Raw genomic sequence first — 18,772 nt, forward strand, 5'->3', positions numbered from 1 at the left:
GTCGGGCGAACTACTGCCGGCAATCTTAGCACCATGAGCGGACACTTCAAAGGCACACCCGAAGTCGGGACCACCTTTCAGGAAATAGGACCACTGAGTAGAATGTAAACAGCTGACCGGACCCTGTCCGTACGCTACGCTACATATCCCAAAATGAGATGGGTGGGGTAAATGACTAATCAAATCAAGTCAAAACCCTGAAACGGTCGAACCCCGGAAACAGCAGCCATCAGAGCGCCTTGAAAACGGGAGCCTGTCACAGTAGTGTTCGCTGGCTGGCGGGCGTCGCAAATGAAGTGCGAGCGTTGTTTTGCTCGCTATTTGAGCGGACTTCAGCCTCTCTTATTCCTCAGTCGTCACTCCCTCCTCTTTCACATCACGTCATTTCGTGAGAGGCAACCACCAAGACCGAGAGCAACATGCCTCAGCAACAACCGAAGCCACAGACCAGGAGGACCTTTACCCAAAGGACCTTCACCAAAGCAATCGCTGCGAGACCATTCTACAATATCTACGGCGTCGACACCAGCAAGAAATGGGCCTCCCAACGCATCATCAATGAAGCCACGGCCCTTGACTTCATCCGGAACAACACCACCATCCCAGTGCCCCGCATCCTCGAGACCGGAGAAAGCGCTGATGGCACCTATCTCACGGTGGAGCGCGCTCCTGGCATTCAGCTCGACCTAGTCGGGGCCCAGTGCCATCGCCTACATTCACGCACCTACGGCCCGCACGAACATCAGAGCGAGAAATGCGAGGCCTGTCAAAACATCGCCAACAGCGTTGCCGCTACCTTCATCGAGAACACGATGCTTCCGCAGCTTGCCGCCCTGAGGTCCGACGTCTCCGGCCTCAACGGCGTCGTCATTCCGCCGCCCTGGGTGACCGAGGTCGATCGGAGGCCGGAGTGGAAAACCAAGGTCTCAAAGCGCCAGGACTTTGTTTTCTCCCACGGCGACCTGGGTCCGCAGAACCTCCTCTTTGACCCGGCGGCGATGAAGATTAGTTCCGTGGTTGATTGGGAGAATGCCGGGTTTGAACCCGCGGAATTTCTCGACCTCTGGGCTGTGGATACGAACAGCTACTATGACATTTATAGGAACAAGGACTTGCTTGCCAGGCTGATTGCCCTCCTGGAATAGGAAGGATCCCACGCGGAAGAGACAGGGCTGCGACTTTAGAAGGGTTTCTCATATCCATGTCTATTCGTCGTTATTTCTTCCTCTTGTGATTGCTTGACTCAGTCCGGGTCGTTGTGTCGGGGGTGATTTGCGGCACGCTTGGCTGGCTGTCTGGTATAACTCGTTCACCGACTAGGCTGTAGTCTTCAAGTCGCTGGGACAGCCCTGAGTGTGAAGAAGCTCGTTCCTGGTCTAAAAACAGAGGTTCGGACTGATCAGAGAATTCAAAATTCAAGCCAGCGGGTAACTTGTCGATAACGGAGCAGATTCTTTGAAAGTGCTCAGGAAGCCACAAATCGTAGACGTTCCGGACAAAGGTGTATGCTTTCCACCTTTGATCTCCCTCCTCCGTTGGCGAGATATCAAACTTGGTGATTGGATGTCGGTAGAACATGTAATCTCTCCCATTAATAACAGCATAATGGCCCCATATTCTCACGTACTCATCGCTATGAGAAATTGAAAAGCCGCTGATTTCTCGATGAAGCTGCTGATGTTCGTACTCGCTTTTGAAACGGCTCGGGCGAAGTGCGGGAGGGTGGAACTTGGGTCTTCTTCTCGAGGTCGCTTCAGCGTTTTCGCCTGCTGAACCGAGGCGGGCGTTGTCTGGATAGGATTGGCGGTTCGGAGGCGTAGGCTTCTGCGTCTTTGTTGTGACGAGTTTTCTTTGCCAGCTGGTTTCTGGATCTGTTGAGAATTTGATGTTAGGTCGCCGACAACGATGGGTATTGGCGCATACATGCCTGTTTAATAATTGCCCGAGATCCAGACCTCTTCTCAACCCTCAATGTGCTTGCGATGCGCGGACTTCGTCGTAACCTGGTGGCTTTGCTGTCCCGATGCGCTTGTGCTTGACGGTCAGGACGGTTACAGTGTAGCGGGTGTTGCGACGACATACCGTTCTTACCCTGGGTTTGCATACGCCGTATCCGTTGCGCGGCTATAGGTGAACCACCGGCCATATCGATTAGAACCGTAAGGTCGAAGCGCTTATATATGTAGCCGTCGAGAGTTTGAAGTGGAGGGTTGCCTAGCTTGGATGCGAGCCCGCAGGAAGCTAACGGAAACGCCAAGGCATCGGAAGAGCCGTGCGTGGCACTAGACCGAATACGCTCTTCAAACGACGCCACTCCGAGACGTTCATCAGCACAGCTTTGAGGCAACAATTTCAGGATTTCCGTCGTATCTCCAGCGCTAGTATGTTGTACCTGACGGATACATCCTAATGGCATCTGGCTATACTTGATTTATTCAGACCTGATGCGCGGTACAAGATTCGCACTAATTCGGCTAGCGTGCAGGATGCATGGGCATCCATCCTAGGGCGTGATGATTTCGCAATATCGGCCACTACTTAGACTCCGTAGCCGCTACAAGTATGTCTGCGTCTTGGTAAGGCACATGAGTTGCAGGGTGGGAAGGAGATGCAAACTTTACTGCTGCTCAACGGGCGGATCGAGATAAGTACTTGGCACTCCTTTGATATGGATGAGCTACAGACGAGCTACATACGACTACGACGACCTCGATGCTGCAGAATATTCTAACCAATGCCGCATGCCCGCAATCCAGTATTGGGCATCTCTTGGTTTTGCCAGCTCCTCTAGAGACGCCGCCTCCTTCAGAGACGCGTCCACCAACCACGTCTGGCCCAAACGCCTTAAAGTGTCGCAAATGGACAGTACAATTATTCGAGTCGAACGGCCATTGGTCATATGAAACTTTCCAATTGCTTTCATGGCTCCGCTCCAACAAGACAATGCACCCTCGTAGTCTGACTCGACATGGCGTATCTTTGCCATTGTGATGTGTAAGCGCAGTTCCTCAAAGTCTAAGAGGCTGGGACGGGACTGGACATCTAAGCAAAGCCTTTCTGCCTCTTTGAAACGTTCTTGGGCAAACAGGGCTTCAGCTAGAGACAACTCCAGAAGAGACTGGCCCGGAGAGCAGATACAATTCCGGTCTCGCCGCGTGATTTCTGCTCGAAGGTGGCGTTCGGCGGTGGCTGGGTTATCAAGCTCTCGCAACGTGTCGGCAAGGTCGCAAGTGAGATCACAAAGGTCTTCTTCGGAGGTGAGAACCCTGCGCTCCTCTGCTGTTTTCCGCGACTTCTCGAGATGCGCTAGCGATTCTGCGAATTCGCCTTGGAACCGTAAAAGCCTCCCAAGCATCATATCCTTGCGGAAGAGCACGACTTCCTCCATTGGAGACGGTTGATTAAGGGGACTCCAATTCTCCAGCGATCTCTTGGCACCAGGGATGTCTTCAGCCTGGACACAATTCAAGGAATATTGGATGGTCGCTTGACCTATCGCTGAATGCATCCTCTTGTCCACGGTGCTCGATAGCCTGCCTTGGCTGAGATCGCCAAGACTACTAACAGCTTGGCCCATGTTTCCGGCAATCTGTCCCAGACGACTTTGTGACTGTGCGATGCAAAAGTGAAGGTACGAGTCCTCTAAGTCACGCGCAGCAACTTCCGCTTGACCGATCGCGAAGGGTTTCCATACCATATTGGGAAACCGAGATGCCTCGATGAGTGTGAGTACAAGGTCGGCTCTGGTACTCGCTGGCATATCTTTAAAGCAATCTTGAAATGCCTCGAGAACCTGTTTGAGGTGCGGCAGAAATAATTCAGGGTTGGGGATGCTGTGCGAGTATTAGAATGGAGGATTGCTTCCGTGGACGGCTTGACTTACGCGGGCTCTAAGTATTTCCAAGGGATCGCTCTATACGTGACAATCAAGGCCTGGCATCTCCAAAAAGAAAGCTGCTCTGCAGATAGGTTCTCACGGATGCAACTCGCAACGGTTTCGTTCAAGGTGTAGGCCTTTCCAGAGTCCGAGACGACCGACGACGACGACTCCAGCTCCCAAAAGGCTTTGGCCAGTCTCAATACGTCCGAAAGAAGACTGCCCAATTCCGGAACAAGACCAGCACAAATTGCATCCACCGATTCGATCTCGCCATGTACTGTCCAGCGTTTCCGAGGCGTGGCTCCATAGAACAGAAGATTGAGGGGAATTTTCTCGGATGTCGAGAGGAAAGACAGAACGATCAATAAGATATTGGTACCTTCCGAATGCATACCGCTCGATCCTGGAACGGCTTCCGACACAGCTGTTAGGGACGGAGCCTTCCACGCAGGCTGTGCTTTTGACACGGTATGTAAATCCCAGCATACAAATGCGGCACTGGCCTCGAGGCTGCTTCGGCTGGTCTTACACACCGGCGTGGTAAGAAGGGTGTTTGAATGCGATGTGAACGTGCGCGTCTCGTCGATAAAGGAGCGCTCTGCTGAGAAGAGTTAGTGCAGAAGGAAGACCGAGACTAGGGGCCGTACAGAATATTTGATTTAAGACTTTGTTGACGGAAGGGGTGAACCGTAAAGTCGACTCGTATATGTCCGTATTCGCGTGGAGATTCGCAAGCGCAGATCGATGGTCCGCAGTTACTGCTCTCTCCCAGCTAAAGGCTGGTGAATTAGAAGGCTGGCTAGAGTGCCGGTCAAACTCACGCGGATGCGGATCTCAAAGGGCAGAGGAGCCCAGTAAGCTGCTGCGGGGCGCGATTGACAATAGACGCGAATTGTTCGACAATCGTTATCCACTTCGTCCCGGCGCGGAGGATACCTTTAACCCTTTCCTTAGTGCGTTGAGCAAGAGGCAGCGTATTTTCGATTTCCTGCACCATCGGATCGACAGACGCGCCTTTCTCGTGTAACTTCGCGAACGCGTAGCAGCAGGTTCGCCGAAATAGTTGCTGGAGCTCGATCTTTGGGTCGCTTCGCTCGATAATAAGGAAGAGCTTGACAAAAACGCCGCCACAATCGGTCCCCTGTAGTATGTCAAGCCCGCTCTCTCCGAAGACCGTCACGGCGTTCTTGTAAGAGTACGTCTTTACAAGATCGGCAGCGTTGGGGGACAATGATGGTATAATCTGCAGCGGCTGCTCTCGAGGTTGACTGGGGATCAGGCTTTTGGAAGACGAGTCGGAGAGTGTTCGTGGATGCTTTCGTGACAGAGGCGCCGTATCGGACGCAGCCCTCTTCCCCTTTGCTCGGACCACAGGGTACTCCATGTCTGGTGCGGTACGCGGAGTGGCCTGGAGCAGGGGAGGTGCCGCGGCCCAGGCCCGCTGCAAGGTCTCGGTCTTACAGTAGATAAGTGAGTTCTCTCTAACGAAGTTGAGTTCGCCACCTTACCTCGGTCTCATGATACTGACCCGTCAGAAGTTTGTAGCAAAGGAACGACATTCTGACGCGAGTTGTGGATGAGGGGAACGAACACAAGTCCCCGCAGGGGTTGGCGCGTTGGGCGAGTAAGCCGAGATTTTGCCGCTTTTTAGAGCATACCCAATCCGTGCTAGGCTTGTACGAATTCAGCGTAGCGCAATTACGGACCCACGCCAACTATTTGTTTCGCAACCTAGTAGAGAGTATAACGCATAGACCCCTCTCATGAACGGATGGCTAGTTCGAGTCTGCGCTTCCATACAAATCGCTCTTTATCCATACGTGCGGTGACGTGCGCTAGCACCTGCGTAAGAAGAGAGAGACTGGTGATCGAACATAAGTATCAGCTCATCCCCATCTTATTCGACCAAGTACCTGATTCTCGGATACCAAACCACCTCAGCAAGTTTCACACCTTTTCTACCACATTCTTAGAACATGGCTCATTGCGAGATTACGCTACTCGTCAACGCCTGCGAGTGGATCACGAAGTACCGCAAGGATGGATCGGCATACAGGGCGGAAATATCGGACTGCGGACAGACGAATTGCAAATGGTCGGACAACTATGTTCCACCCCAGCAGTGAAAGTGTAAGCGAGATGCTCGTTCCCCAGTTGACAATGCATTTTCTTACATCCCAAGACGCATTAAGAAGTAGTTTGCAACAGGCAGAGCGAGGCGACTAGGGAAGACTCAACGGGAAAGTGATAGAGCTAGCTACACACCCTTTAATTTCCTTTTATAAGGGCTGCTTGTATCTTGGAGAGACTGTAGAGGTCATTGTTTCGCCTTGCGTAGGCTTCGCCGTCCAGTGTCCACCCGCAAGTTCCTGCCTTCGAACTTAGTTTGTCTCCTTCTCGCTTGCATGAGTCAAAGTCTATAATGACAGGATTGTCTCCATCCATCATGATGTTTGATGGGTTAAGATCGTTATGTACAAGCCCCAAGTCATGCATATGCCGAACACCTGCTTCAATCCCACGCAGACAATGGCTCCTGTGAAAAGGTGACTTATCCTTTAACATCTGCGAGAGAGTTATAGAGTACTTAGCAAAGCAAAGCCCTCTTATTCTACCGTCTTTAACGATGCAGCCCAGGTATTGAGCAATGTTGGGATGTGGGTGTATTCTTAAGACCTCGCATGCTTCCACCTCAGTCAGAATCTGACGACCGTAGTCAGGTTTGTCGGGAGTATTTTCATAATACAGAAGGCTGGGTCGCTTCAGGTAGCAGGTGGAAGGTAGAGGTTCGGGAGCTCGAGTGAATTTGGGATCGGCTAATGGCCAGACATGGTGCGCAGGGATTTGAATTGTATCCAGTCCGTTGATGTCGATTTGAGGGGATCGGAAGATGTACTGGCTAGTCCTCGCGTAGAAGTATTCGTCGTCGGCTCTTCGCAGAATAATTTTCGAGTGGTCAAAAATGTAGTCGTTTTCTTTCTCAATAAAGATTTGGCCTTTTTCGCAAATTTCCATTGCAGTCTAGGTGTTGAACTATTAGTATTAAAGTCATTAAAGCGAGCAAAGAGAGCTACCTCGTGCAGTTGTTTGGGGCGCCGTCACGTCGGGGGTCGATCTGCTATAGCGGTGGGATGTTCTGGAGAGAAGAGCAATATATAAGACCAGGTGGCCATTGCGGAATTATCCGCCCAAGCCACAGCTAGCTGCGCCACCGATATACGAAGGGAGCATCCTTGCTGCGGAAGCGGGAGAAACAGCGAAGAGCGATGACGCGAGGTGCCTGCGTGACGGGCTTCTGTTCGCTCCGCCGGGTGTCAAAGGCTGGTCGAGCCCTTGTTGACTCAACAACAGCGCCACGCAGCGACGAAGGCCAATGACATAATTGTGGCTAGTGATGCACCGAATGCACTGCTGCAGCTTAAATAGGCGCGCTTCGCCCACCTCCCACCGCCCATCGCCCCTCAAAGTTTCGAAGTCTCAAGTCGTGATGAGCTTATTAAAGATGGCGGCCGCCCGGCCTGCTCAACCCAAAAGCTGTCACACATCCTCGCTGAGCCCACGACCAGGTGCACGGCGATTCTTCCATGGCTCAGCGATGACCCAGACACAGAGACTGGGACTGGAGAGATAAAGACAGTTTTTTCAAGACAATTCACGCGGTGGTGGAACTTTCGTAAATCACAATGGAGCAACCGAGGGCTTGACGATAGTGAGGAGGGATTCTCTGCGTTTCTTGAGGCAAACAGGCGCAGATATGAGGAGATGGGTGCACAAGCGATGGTGTCTGCCCCTTCGTTCAACGAGACCATCCGGCGGCAGTGGCAACACATGCCAACATCCAAACAACTACCTGACGGCCAGTCGTTCTCCGCCTACAAAGACGCAGTCCAGACGCGTCTCACACCTCACCACTTCACTCGACGTCTTCAGTTGAAAAAGAATCCACACCAACAGGATGTGTGGACCAACTGGCTTGAGTATCTCAATTTTGAGAAATGGTGTTTGGAGCCGTTGACTGCCACTGCAGAATCTCTGGAGCAGCAATTCCTGGAATCCTGGAAGCTGCTCAGCGCAAGAGATCCGGATAGCAACATCGCTTCAAGCAGGCCAGTGGTTTCAAGTTCCACACAGCCTCGAAGGCGTCCGGGTGCGAAAACTGTCAGCCCAGCCAAGGAGTTGGAAGTGGCCCAAGCAGAACGGGATGCGAGCAACAAAACGATTCGCGACTTCATTCGAGAGACAAAACCGTACAAGTGTGCGCAGGCAGCTGCCTTCTACCAAAGGCATCGGGTGGAGTGGGTTATCAGGGAAGCGCGTTTGATGGAGGCTAAGATGTCCCAGCAGAGAAAGATGGCGAAGAGCAACACGAAGGACGACAATACGAAAGAGAGCAAGAAGAGACGACGTGATGACGAGGAAGAGATATCCCCCGAGTCACAATCGAAGAGGGCCAAAGGACGAGTCGGTAGTGAAAATGCAGCTTCGGGCGCAACAAGGGACAGGCCTCACACTCGAAGCGTTCGTCGGAGTGCTCGCCACACTGGCCTGCAAAACGGAATTTGAGTTCGTCTACCGGCCGGCTGCAACTGCAAACAGAGACTACTCAAAGTTTGCCCCAAGACTTGGGGCCTGGGGGTCTTCGGCACTCTCGAGCTGCACGCTCTGTATGGATCTACGAGTCAAGGACAACTGGATACACCATCGCGTCCATGGTCAAGGCGATGTGCTCCAGGGGCTGAGGCCGGGAAGTCACACAGCTTGGAGGCATTCCATCCCGAAGGGAGGCAAGGCAGCACCTTGTAAGCACATATGTCACTCCCACTGATGTGTCTAGGACTAACAATGACAAGAGACTGAGCCACGCCACGTTTCCCCCGATAATCAAAATAGCACGGCATGCGTGAATGCGCACCAGTCTTTAAGAGAGCCAAGAACCTGTTTACAAGAGGGCAGGGAGACTTGCAACGACCGCAGGGCGGCGCTCACAAGTCTCATTATCTTATCTTAGACATCTGTTTTTAGGGACGACCACTATTGTGCAAATGCAGACTCACGCAGTTCGCCACAGCCATTTCCATATGAGCTAAGCTAGCTGGCTTAATGAGAGTAATAAATTGATGCTGAAAAGGACTCGACGCGTCAACTGCCGGGCCTCCACCAAGCTATTTCTGCGCCAAGATACCTACCCCAGTCCCTATTTGCTAACTGCCGGCGGATTCTTCGGCTGCTGCCGCCGGAGGAACAGACCAACAGTTAAGCGAACTGTGGGGTTTACCGAGATTCTGATGTTCGTGCCAGCATGGAAACATGGTATTAAAGACATTAGCATTAAGTACGTCTATCTAACTGTACATGCCAGCCGAGCCATTGCAACGCGGTGATGACGGCTGAGGCGTCATCAGCACGTGGCGAGAACGGGCAGGGCATTGTATGGCAATGGTGAGTAAGGTGTCATCGAGAGAGCCTGGCAGCCTGCTCATCCCAGCCCATCATATTCCCACCGAATAAGCTCCCGTGGGCCTGGGCCGGGGCCGGCCAGGGGGCCATCGAAAACTGCAACAAAGGCTGAAACTGTTGCCAGGCCACCATCGCCCCCATCGCCTGCCAGGCTGGAGGCGCGACGTCCATCGTCTGCCAGGCTGGAGGCGCGAAGTTCATCGTCTGCGCAGCGTGCATCATTTCTACCGCGCTGTCTTGCACCTGGAAGACGCCCTCACTGCTGTTGCACGGCTCGGCAGGAGTAGTCGCGGGCGACTCGGGCGATTCAAGCCTCCACACAATCTGGCTGGGCTCTTCGCTCTTCCTCCTGTCAGCAGCGGGAGAGGACTTTCGCGATCGAGCTGGCCTCCCTCCGGCAGGCCGGAGCTCGATGTGGTGCACCCTCGGTTGGTGGGCCCTGTACTCGTCCATGTTCCTGAACTTGCAGACCATCTTGGTGCACTTGGGATGAGCACACGCCAGGAGGTTCTGGGCCAGGAGCCCGGTCAGGCTTGGCAGGTGCTGACTGTCGAAGTGCTTGTTTCTGCTTGACGTGCGAGTGTAGCGGAAAGTTCGTTCGTCGTAGGACAGTCGCCCGTCGCCGATGCACACTGGGCACTGGGACTTGTCCATGCGGCAGGGGAAGGGGTCGTCGACCAGGGCTGCATGATCGCCGACTGCAGGCTCCATTTCGATCCCAACGGCGGGAACAGCAGCGAGGCCGATAAGTTCGAAGCATGCCGAACTTCTCGAACAGCAAACAGAGCTGGAGTTGCTTTTTGCAGGTATAGAGGAGGTTATGCTCGCAGAATGCGCACAATACAAGGACGCGAAGAGGGCGAACTGGGTCCCGCTTCGGCAGATGTACCCGTCCTAAGCGTGGAAGTGGCTGCTCTGCGGAGTATACAATCAGTCTCACCGGCGACGATGAAGGACCGCCGAGGTTGAGGCTGCCCGGGCTCGTCTTGATGCTCCCATCGACTCCGCCCCGCCGCCTACGACCGCTCGTGGAAACGCTTCTTGATGATTCGACCGCCTTGTAAGTCGATGCTTCTTCGGCCGGCGCGCTAACGACTACGATTATGGATTCGAGGTGGTCCATTGCCATGTTGGACAGGATCAGACTCTTTGAGACGAGACTTTGCAGCTTTCGAAGACTCCACAGTCGGCGATGTAGGGTCTTCCAGCGGTGAGACTTGTTCAGGCCGAGGGACCGTCATTCTGGGAGGGCTTCTCCCTGCCTGCCGGTTCCTCTTCTCCAACATTATTCTATCGTCTCCCCTCCCACGCTAGATTCTCTTGTGCTCGAGCCCACTTTTCAGCCTTATAACTCTGTTTACCTTGCTCTTCAGCCGAATCTTCTTCCTCCTGGCCTCTCCAACTTTAGCTCGCTCTTCCTTTACATCGCTCTTCTTCTTAGCCAATTGTGTAACCTTGGCTTCCTCATTCCTGATGCTTTCCTCCTCCTCCTCCTTCCTGATCGCTTCCGCCTTCTTCGCAGCAACCGTGCCCTTCTTCCACATATATTTCGCATGTCGAAACGGACTCCATTCGCCCGACAGATGAATTGTATTGACAGTATCATGGTAGGGGAAATACCATTCTGTTCCGCGTTTTCCACCCACGCGTCGATAAGTTCCGGTTCGTGGGAGAATCTCAAGTTCAAGTTTGATCATGGCTTCTCCTCGGGTCGTTGACAGGGTAAATCAGGCGCCGCCGTATTGAGAGGAATGTTCGAGAGAGGAGGTGATGTTTGGGGGATGAGACGAAAGAATCAGGTCGGGCGATAAAGGTCCAGGGAAGGCAATCCTTGCCGTGTCCGGGGCGTTGAGGGTGATCGCTTTGGTTTGCTGTTGTTTTGTACCGATGTCCCGAGTTGTGGCGGTGAAGCTTGCAACCCCTTGAAAGGGTGGTTCTCGATCGAACGAGAATGACGCCGCTAATGTGACGCTTTGAATCGAAAATCGAAAAGACGTCGTTTTCACATCAACATCACCGCGCATCATCCCAACAAAGTCATCCACTTCGCAACAACACAACTCAACGACCACTACACCTTTACTTCCCACATTGAAAATCCTGAATCTACTCATCAAGCGCTTTTGTTTAAAAGATACTGCCTGCGATACCATGTCTGCTGACGCTATTCCCTCCCGCCAAAAAGCGTGCTCTACGGAGTTGTGCAGGATCATTCCTCCAGCTTTCTTGCGGAGATTCTCTTCATCTTCGGAATCGTCCAAAATTGGTCGGTACTTCCAATCAGACCTGTCAGGGAACGGTACAGCGAACACCCACCAGCGAACTTCTGCTTTTTAGGCCCTGCGTCTGAAATTTTTGAGCCCAAGGGCTTTATACACACCTGTCAGGGATCCTGGGCCAGGCCGATACCGTTACCGACGGTGCCGAGGTTAACCTGTGGCTGGTGTGGCTATGCAAAGCCTTGCCGGTGCTCGGAATATATAAAACTCCGACGCTGAAACAGTAATCTGCCCTCACGTTCCCTCAACGTATTTTCGACCCAATGGCCGCGCCAGAGTATCGAGGGTCGACTTCATTGATCTTTCCAGTACGGCCCGGCGTGATAGTGAAGCGGCCGGCTGAGGTTTGGAAGGAATCCTCGGCGTACACACGGCTGACACAGAAGATTGCAAACAACTTCTTGGTTGAACGGAAAATACTGGAAGCGCTAGGAGCCCATCCTCGTATTGTAAAGTACATTCTTCGTTCCAGCAGCACGCTGCTTCTGCTGACAATCCCTTCAGATACCATGGATGGCAAGACAAGCCCGAGAGCCTACGCGGCTTGCTTCTTTCCAAAGCCAGCCATGGCAACCTCCAACGTTACCTTGAAGCGAACCACGATATCCCGCTCTCTATCCGCCAGAGGTGGTGCCGACAAGCTGTCGAATCCATCGCATACATCCACCATCACGGGGTGATACATTCCGATCTGCGCCCAAATAATTTTCTAGTTCACGCGACTACACCGACGTCGTTAGATCTGTGGCTTTGCGACTTTGGTGGCTCAACCTGCGAGAAACTTGGTGTAGACGGGAAACAGCTTCCTGATCCTGGTTTCTTCGACCCAAACGCAGAATGGGTGTCAACAACGGCGACTGACATATTCAGCGTCGGCTCTGTTCTCTACAGCATCGTCTCGGGACATTGGCCGCATAGAGATCTTGGGCCGTTTAAGTTAGAGGAGGATTATCGTAGCTACAATGAGCGGGTCGAGGAGCATTTCAGGAATCGGGAATACCCAGATGTTGATGGACTTTTTGGAGGCACTATCATCCTTGGGTGTTGGACGAACGAGTACTCGAGCGCGGACGATGTCTTACGAGCACTGGACCAAGAGATAAAGACACAGGAATGTGGATCCTAAGCTATGGGCTTCATATAAAACTACCGCTACCTTTCCGTCTAGTCTTCTCTTCTCGTTCTGTGCCATGCCGACAGCAAATGAGTGACCGTAGAATTGAATTCGTGTTAGCGTTGCTAGGATGCCTCGCAATTCGCACCCGCCATTGTACAACAGAATACCCGCGCGCTCGTAGTCCGAATCCTTAGCGCCCTTGTGGTTTCGTCAGCAACAGACAGCCCTATACGAATCGTTTTGGTGCAAGACGCTACACCTAGAAGAGCTAGCCTTATAGAAGTTTTCTAGAAACCTTTATTACGTTATAAGTACTATATACTATAAGTTTTATAAATTATTATAGAGGTATAATAGTACTTACTAGAAGAAAACTAGATTTTATCTTAAAAGTTACTTAAATACGTATAGCTTTTTAATTACGTAATATATCTTAGTGTAATTTTTATAGTAGGTGTATATAGTATAGTTCTATCTATGCTTAAAATTTTATAGAAAAATATTAAGGTTTCGCTTAGTTATTTAAGAAAAACGGGCTAATTTTCGTTAATTTTTCTTGCTAAGAAATCGTGGGGAGTTCGCTCGTGTAGAGCTTTCGCCCGTAAAGTACGTTATACTTATTTAAATACTAATTTATTTCTTTCTAGCTTAATTATAAGTTAAGCTCTTTATCTACTTATTACTTAATAATATAGCTAAAGTAAGTTTACGTAATTATTTCTTTTTAGCTTTAGAGATATAATATAAAATTTTTTTATATAGTACTTTTAGCTTATAGTATTATACTATATAGTAGTAGTATAATATCTAACTCTTATTCTACTTATATATATTATCTTAGCTATAGTAGTAGCTAGACTAATTATAAGTCTATAATCTAAAGCTTAGTCTAATTAGAAATATAGTTATATAAAGTAATATTTAGAATCTAACTAAATATCTTAGTTATATCTAGTATATATTTTTACTACTAAACTAACTAGAAATATATATAACGTCTACTAAAATAGCTACTCTAGAGTTCTTAGAATTATAATAGGTATATACTCTATTAAAATTAGCTTATAAAATATAGAACTAAGTAGTATAGTAAAGGCTATAAAGATATTAATTTTTAAGTTAAATAGTAAAGAGTATTTCTTTAGTAAATTCTATAACCTACTTCTAATTTCTATAAATAGATAAATTAATTATATTTCTCTTACTAGTAAATATCTAATAGACTTAAAGAAGATATTTACTACTACTAGCTAAATAGTTATATAATCTAAGAGACTAAGAGAAAATATAAAGCTTTATTAGACTAAGAAGACGTAGATAAGACTATATTACTACTAAGTATATAGTATATTACCTTATCTATAGCTTTTAGTAGCTAGAATTATAAATAGTAACTTAAGATACTAATATTAGTAATTCTACTAGTTTAATCTAAGAATATAAATACTATATTTCTATAACTACTAATTAGTATACTACTATATTCTTTATATTAAATATTAAGAAATATAAGAAACTAGTTCTCTATATTCTATTAGATAGACTAGTTTATAAAGAACTCTTTACTAATAGTAATATCTATTAATATATATAAGCTACTACTATATAATTATTATCTTACTTAGGTATTATCTATAACTCTCTTTAAAAAAAATATATAATACTTCTTAATTATATAAACTTTACTATAAAAAAATACTTACTTTAAGTTATTTTTAAGTGTAAAGAAGTTAAGAAAGAGCTTTAAATAGTATAAGACTATAAGATACTATATAATATAAGATCTTTATATATAAATTAGCTATAAAAAGTTATTAGCTACTATATAAGCTATACGTAATAGAGATAGAAGTATCTAAATAGAAAGATAAATTACTCTATAAGTAGTATATAGTTTTAGAAGCTTAGTAGCTTAAATAAAAGCTCTTAAACGTTTCTATTAATTACTATAGATATATTCTTAGTAGTAAGTAGATTTATCTTTTTATTTAATAACTTCTTTTATATACTTTAACTAAGATATAATATACTTTCTATAATTATCTAGTATAATATAATTCTACTTCTTCTTTAGAATAGTTACTATCTACTCTCTTATACGTATATATTCTCTTCTCTTTAAGATATAAAGCTTTATAATTCTCTAGAGGTTTTTAATTAGATTTAGATTAGAGCTCTAAGGTAGCTAGTCTATATAAATTATTAGATTATTATCTATATACTTTTAAGTAACCTTTATAGTATAAATTAAAGCTTTATCTTATATCTATATAGCGTCTTCGCGTTTCTCTATTACTTTGTAATAGAAGAGAATACCTACGTTATATAGAATTTTAATATAGCGTTTAGCGTTATTACGTTCTTCTATACTATTAATAAAGAGCTCTAATTTAAAGTTAAGGCTAATAACTCTAAAAATACTAATAGAAGTCCTTTCGCTCTTAAAAGTAGGCTTTAAAAAGCGACTCTTATATGCCTAGCTAGGTCGTCGTCGTACGTATAGGGGTGTTGTATTAATACCAACTTTAAAAGTTGCCTTGTCGCAAAATGCCACACATGCTACATCATCCTCATCTAAGTTCCGATGGAGCCTAGCAAATCGGATGCGCTTTTTCTTGTAGAGTTTCGATAAATAAGGCTTGCGACGAGGCCTGAAGGCGTATACTTTATGCTTTGCCAGGTATTTGCGGGCGGTGTTGATGTGGATAGCGCATCCAGTCTTCGACGGCGTCGCGATCGTATGTATCGTGGCAAAAGGGTTCAACGCAACCTAGCGTATTAAGTGTCGCTCTGCGCGTTCATCTAGCTTAGGAGGACGTCCTGTACGAAGCGCTTTCGAATATATATAGAGGGGGTGCTTGCGCAGCCTTCGGATGATGGTGTTGACTGAGGACTTTGGGATATCAAGATGTCGGCCGATTTTGGCGCCAGATATCCCATAAAGATGGAATTGCCATATAGTATTGACGGTAGACTTAGAATATTCAACTCTCGACGTTTTATTTACTCTGCCCATCATGAAATTTGGATAATTATTGACTGAGTTATCGCTCACTGAAATATGTGGATTGTGGTGGCTTTCGTGGCGCTCGGGTGGCGGCCAATCACTTTTTGTAGCCCACGGTACCTCTCTGCACTCTGCCGCGCTTTAAGCCCGGCCATCTTTGCTGGCCGCCAGTCGCCCCTGGATTTCCACTCAACGTCCCCTTGCAGTCGCTTCGTACCCAGATTATCGTTTCTTCGTATTTTCTTTTCTGCCACCTAGATCCGCCGGTGCGGTAGCGGATGAACTGAGTTCGAGGTCTATCGCCAGGAGCTCAACCCATTCCTTCGCCCTGCCTTGTCGCGTTCACGACCGTGCCCAAATTGCAAGATGTTCTACACAGGTTAGTGCTTCCGCATCTTATTGCCACTAGGAGCTTCTGAGAGATCGGGTTGTTACCTACAGGCGCGTGGATCCTGATTCAAAAAGCGCAAGCTAGACCCTCTTCCTGTTCCTCGCTCTTAAACTAAGATTAGGAGTGTGCCCTGTTATTAAGTATTGTTCTTATTCCTCATCTCGTTCGTCCCCTCCTCTGTAAGTCCTTCGCGACGGAGCCGATGAGCTTACGAGGAGCCAATGTGCATATTGCGTTCTGCGGCTAACATGAGCCTAGGAGAGCTCGAAATTGGCACTGCCACAATGTGCTTATCCGAAGCCACTAGCAATGGGAAAGGGAGGCGGAGAGAAGGGTTTCGGACCTCTCCTTCCATTGGAGCTTCCTTTGGATTCCCCACGCCGCCGCCTCCTTGCAATATGGAGATGCGACGAGACTCAATTGTGTCATCTCTGGCATCGATGTCGAGCTTCGCAAGTTCCATCTCGAATTACTCCATATTGACAACGCCCACCTATGCGCCAAGTCCTATGGCTGAAGATGGTTTCGTCGATGTCACGGGCTACGATTTAAACCAGGACACAGCGAGCCACGTTGCGCATGGCCTGCCCATGGATCCTCATCCTAAGGTTGCCCCAATCGAGGATAGGTTTTCTGGTTCCTGGTTGATGGCCCCGCATACAACCGACCTTATCGTGAGCCCGATGATGCAGCTACAGCCACAGGGTCTCCTACCTACGGCTGAGGACATCCTCCAGCACCATCTAGCAGAGCCAGCAAGCATGGAAAGCGTCATGGCCTCCACTCCAGAGCCGTCGTGGGGGCATCTTCCTGCTGCTGTCTACCTAGACAACGGACATTCCTGGGACCATGAATTCCTTCGCCCCATGGCTTCCGAAGACAACATGCAGGCTTTATGGGCGGCCCAGATGCAACAATCTCAAGGATTACAGGGCCAAACGATCATCCCATCGGATGCCCTAGTCCACGCTGACGCCGGATATGGCGTCGCCTCCCCGAGCCCGTTGGCTCATGTCGAGTCCTTCGACAACACAAGGCTCTTGCTCCCTCAGTCGCCCTCTTTCATCGATGCCGAGGACCAGGCCGGCCCCTCTGCGAGGCCTATATATGTATCAGCAAGGTCGCGCACCGGAGGTAAGACAGTCGTAGAGAGGGAGCGGAGGCCCATAGGTCTTATGAATGGGTCTAAAATCCAGAGACGTCGCAAGAGATATCAAAAGAGGATCGACAACCCACCGGACAATACTGAAATCAAGCCCGACTCCGACGCCCTCAGAATCCACGAAGAAGGAGTCAAGATCCAATGGGGCAAGGAGGGCCAGATTATCTTCTTCCAAAATACGCGAGCGTGTCGTTGGTGTGACAGGCAATTCAAACGTCCGGAGCACCGCAAGCGGCATGAAGAAACACATGACCCAGAAAAGAGAGGGCAATACGGTTGTACGCTTTGCATCAGGCGTTTTGGTCGGAATGACAACTACATCGAGCATTACACCACTCACATGACAAGACAAGGCAAAGACAGATCTCGCAATCTCAGGTGGCCACTTAGACAACTCGAGCGAATGATTGACGATCCAAAGATCATCGCGAAGCTCAGGCAAAGGTATATCAAGGAGAATGGCTCTCTTGAAAACGCATATTTGGACAACGTCGACGACGAGGAGGTGGAGGAGGAGGAGGAGCAAATCGATGCCGCATGAGCGCAAGTCTGCTCTGTACGAAACACACTTTCGGTATTTCTGGCGTCATCTAGATCCTGGGTTTGCTTTCGGAACTAAATTTGTCCTGTCCATCATTAATGCCTGCTGTCCATGCTTGTTTCGATTTTTGCACGTGTAACGTTAATACATGCTAGTCAACGACCGTTTGGTACATCGCATCCACATGCAAAAGTGCCCCCACACTCACCTAGACGAGTTCGGCATCCTCCGACCATGACGTCTTCCCAGAATCACCCGAGTCGGGATGTGCGGGGGCGGGTGTGTGCGGCGCAGTTACAGCAGAGGGAGGTCGAGAGAAGCTGTGGGATGGTCGCAGCGCGCCTTTCCCTATCCGGCTTAGCACCGCCGGTGCTCCGCGCCGGCCAATGACCTGGGCGCTCAGCGGGCGCAAAGGGTCCCAGGACCGGCTGTGCTGGCAGCTGCTTTTCTGCTGTGATCTGCGCGAATCAAAAAAAGGGTGAGGGGTGATTGGCTAAGATCCTATTCCGATCGCAATAGTCGATAAACTCCATCGTAACATATGAACCATGCCTGTCAAGGATAAGTAGGTAATAATCTCTCCTTGCTTTGCTCTTAGGCTCCTTATCAAAGCATCTCTTAAGCCACGCCAGCCCTATCTCGTTGTTGGTCCACCCCGAGGATGATGAGGTGAAGAAGGCCTTGCGCTCTGGAGGATCAAAATCCTGTAACCAGGTGTCTTGTATGTTGCTGGCAACTAGTTGATAGATCAGCGCAGGATCGAGAGGACTGCTGTCGGCACATATACAGGCTATCGTCGTAATCCACTCGCGTTTACCATCCTGAAGTAGCTGGTTAACATTTCCTTGATTGCACAGCCGGCGTGAGAACACACGCTTTATCTTAGTTACTACCTCGATTAAGAAGCCCTTCTCATCCATATTGTATATATTTCAAGG

At 48.9% G+C, this 18,772-nt stretch overlaps 11 protein-coding genes across 11 annotated transcripts; 5 read left to right on the forward strand and 6 right to left on the reverse strand.

The window, feature by feature from the left end:
- Window positions 1-59: 59 nt before the first annotated feature.
- Window positions 60-1,569, forward strand: BU26DRAFT_525190 (uncharacterized protein). The gene has a single exon (XM_033830446.1). The coding sequence runs from the start codon at window positions 420-422 to the stop codon at window positions 1,143-1,145; it is 726 nt and encodes a 241-aa protein (XP_033676357.1). The 5' UTR covers window positions 60-419; the 3' UTR covers window positions 1,146-1,569.
- BU26DRAFT_176724 (uncharacterized protein) lies at window positions 1,181-2,205 on the reverse strand. Its single transcript, XM_033820345.1, has 4 exons — window positions 2,083-2,205; window positions 1,928-2,034; window positions 1,628-1,871; window positions 1,181-1,583 (listed from the first exon to the last, which is right to left on the reverse strand). Exons 1-4 carry the CDS (start codon window positions 2,144-2,146, stop codon window positions 1,216-1,218), a joined length of 783 nt encoding a protein of 260 aa, XP_033676358.1. The 5' UTR covers window positions 2,147-2,205; the 3' UTR covers window positions 1,181-1,215.
- A 428-nt stretch (window positions 2,206-2,633) lies between these two features.
- BU26DRAFT_525191 (uncharacterized protein) lies at window positions 2,634-5,463 on the reverse strand. Its single transcript, XM_033830447.1, has 5 exons — window positions 5,389-5,463; window positions 4,702-5,336; window positions 4,528-4,652; window positions 3,884-4,481; window positions 2,634-3,833 (listed from the first exon to the last, which is right to left on the reverse strand). The coding sequence occupies exons 1-5, from the start codon at window positions 5,437-5,439 to the stop codon at window positions 2,699-2,701; spliced, it is 2,544 nt and encodes an 847-aa protein (XP_033676359.1). The 5' UTR covers window positions 5,440-5,463; the 3' UTR covers window positions 2,634-2,698.
- A 393-nt stretch (window positions 5,464-5,856) lies between these two features.
- BU26DRAFT_440685 (uncharacterized protein) lies at window positions 5,857-6,006 on the forward strand (the record flags this gene model as incomplete). Its single annotated transcript, XM_033824408.1, has 1 exon — window positions 5,857-6,006. One exon carries the CDS (start codon window positions 5,857-5,859, stop codon window positions 6,004-6,006), a length of 150 nt encoding a protein of 49 aa, XP_033676360.1.
- Window positions 6,007-6,090: 84 nt separating this feature from the next.
- Window positions 6,091-7,182, reverse strand: BU26DRAFT_496299 (uncharacterized protein). The gene is made up of 2 exons (XM_033826247.1): window positions 6,955-7,182; window positions 6,091-6,901 (listed from the first exon to the last, which is right to left on the reverse strand). The coding sequence occupies exon 2, from the start codon at window positions 6,893-6,895 to the stop codon at window positions 6,149-6,151; it is 747 nt and encodes a 248-aa protein (XP_033676361.1). The 5' UTR covers window positions 6,896-6,901; window positions 6,955-7,182; the 3' UTR covers window positions 6,091-6,148.
- A 142-nt stretch (window positions 7,183-7,324) lies between these two features.
- BU26DRAFT_440732 (uncharacterized protein) lies at window positions 7,325-8,443 on the forward strand (the record flags this gene model as incomplete). Its single annotated transcript, XM_033824413.1, has 2 exons — window positions 7,325-7,990; window positions 8,057-8,443. Coding segments are annotated over 2 exons (1,053 nt in total), but the record flags the coding sequence as incomplete, so codon positions are not given.
- Window positions 8,444-9,736: 1,293 nt separating this feature from the next.
- BU26DRAFT_408922 (uncharacterized protein) lies at window positions 9,737-9,958 on the reverse strand (the record flags this gene model as incomplete). Its single annotated transcript, XM_033822901.1, has 1 exon — window positions 9,737-9,958. A coding segment is annotated over one exon (222 nt), but the record flags the coding sequence as incomplete, so codon positions are not given.
- A 598-nt stretch (window positions 9,959-10,556) lies between these two features.
- BU26DRAFT_176883 (uncharacterized protein) lies at window positions 10,557-11,191 on the reverse strand. Its single transcript, XM_033820346.1, has one exon. The coding sequence runs from the start codon at window positions 11,032-11,034 to the stop codon at window positions 10,648-10,650; it is 387 nt and encodes a 128-aa protein (XP_033676364.1). The 5' UTR covers window positions 11,035-11,191; the 3' UTR covers window positions 10,557-10,647.
- Window positions 11,192-11,854: 663 nt separating this feature from the next.
- BU26DRAFT_525195 (kinase-like protein) lies at window positions 11,855-12,779 on the forward strand. Its single transcript, XM_033830448.1, has 2 exons — window positions 11,855-12,070; window positions 12,121-12,779. The coding sequence occupies exons 1-2, from the start codon at window positions 11,880-11,882 to the stop codon at window positions 12,740-12,742; spliced, it is 813 nt and encodes a 270-aa protein (XP_033676365.1). The 5' UTR covers window positions 11,855-11,879; the 3' UTR covers window positions 12,743-12,779.
- A 2,475-nt stretch (window positions 12,780-15,254) lies between these two features.
- On the reverse strand, window positions 15,255-15,722 carry BU26DRAFT_585845 (uncharacterized protein; the record flags this gene model as incomplete). Its single annotated transcript, XM_033834645.1, has 1 exon — window positions 15,255-15,722. A coding segment is annotated over one exon (219 nt), but the record flags the coding sequence as incomplete, so codon positions are not given.
- Window positions 15,723-15,903: 181 nt separating this feature from the next.
- Window positions 15,904-17,980, forward strand: BU26DRAFT_556163 (uncharacterized protein). Its single transcript, XM_033832363.1, has 2 exons — window positions 15,904-16,119; window positions 16,390-17,980. The coding sequence occupies exons 1-2, from the start codon at window positions 16,107-16,109 to the stop codon at window positions 17,832-17,834; spliced, it is 1,458 nt and encodes a 485-aa protein (XP_033676367.1). The 5' UTR covers window positions 15,904-16,106; the 3' UTR covers window positions 17,835-17,980.
- Window positions 17,981-18,772: the final 792 nt, after the last annotated feature.

The sequence above is a fragment of the Trematosphaeria pertusa genome (genome assembly GCF_010094035.1).
Source record: "Trematosphaeria pertusa strain CBS 122368 unplaced genomic scaffold BU26scaffold_24, whole genome shotgun sequence".
Classification (NCBI taxonomy): Eukaryota; Fungi; Ascomycota; class Dothideomycetes; order Pleosporales; family Trematosphaeriaceae; genus Trematosphaeria; species Trematosphaeria pertusa.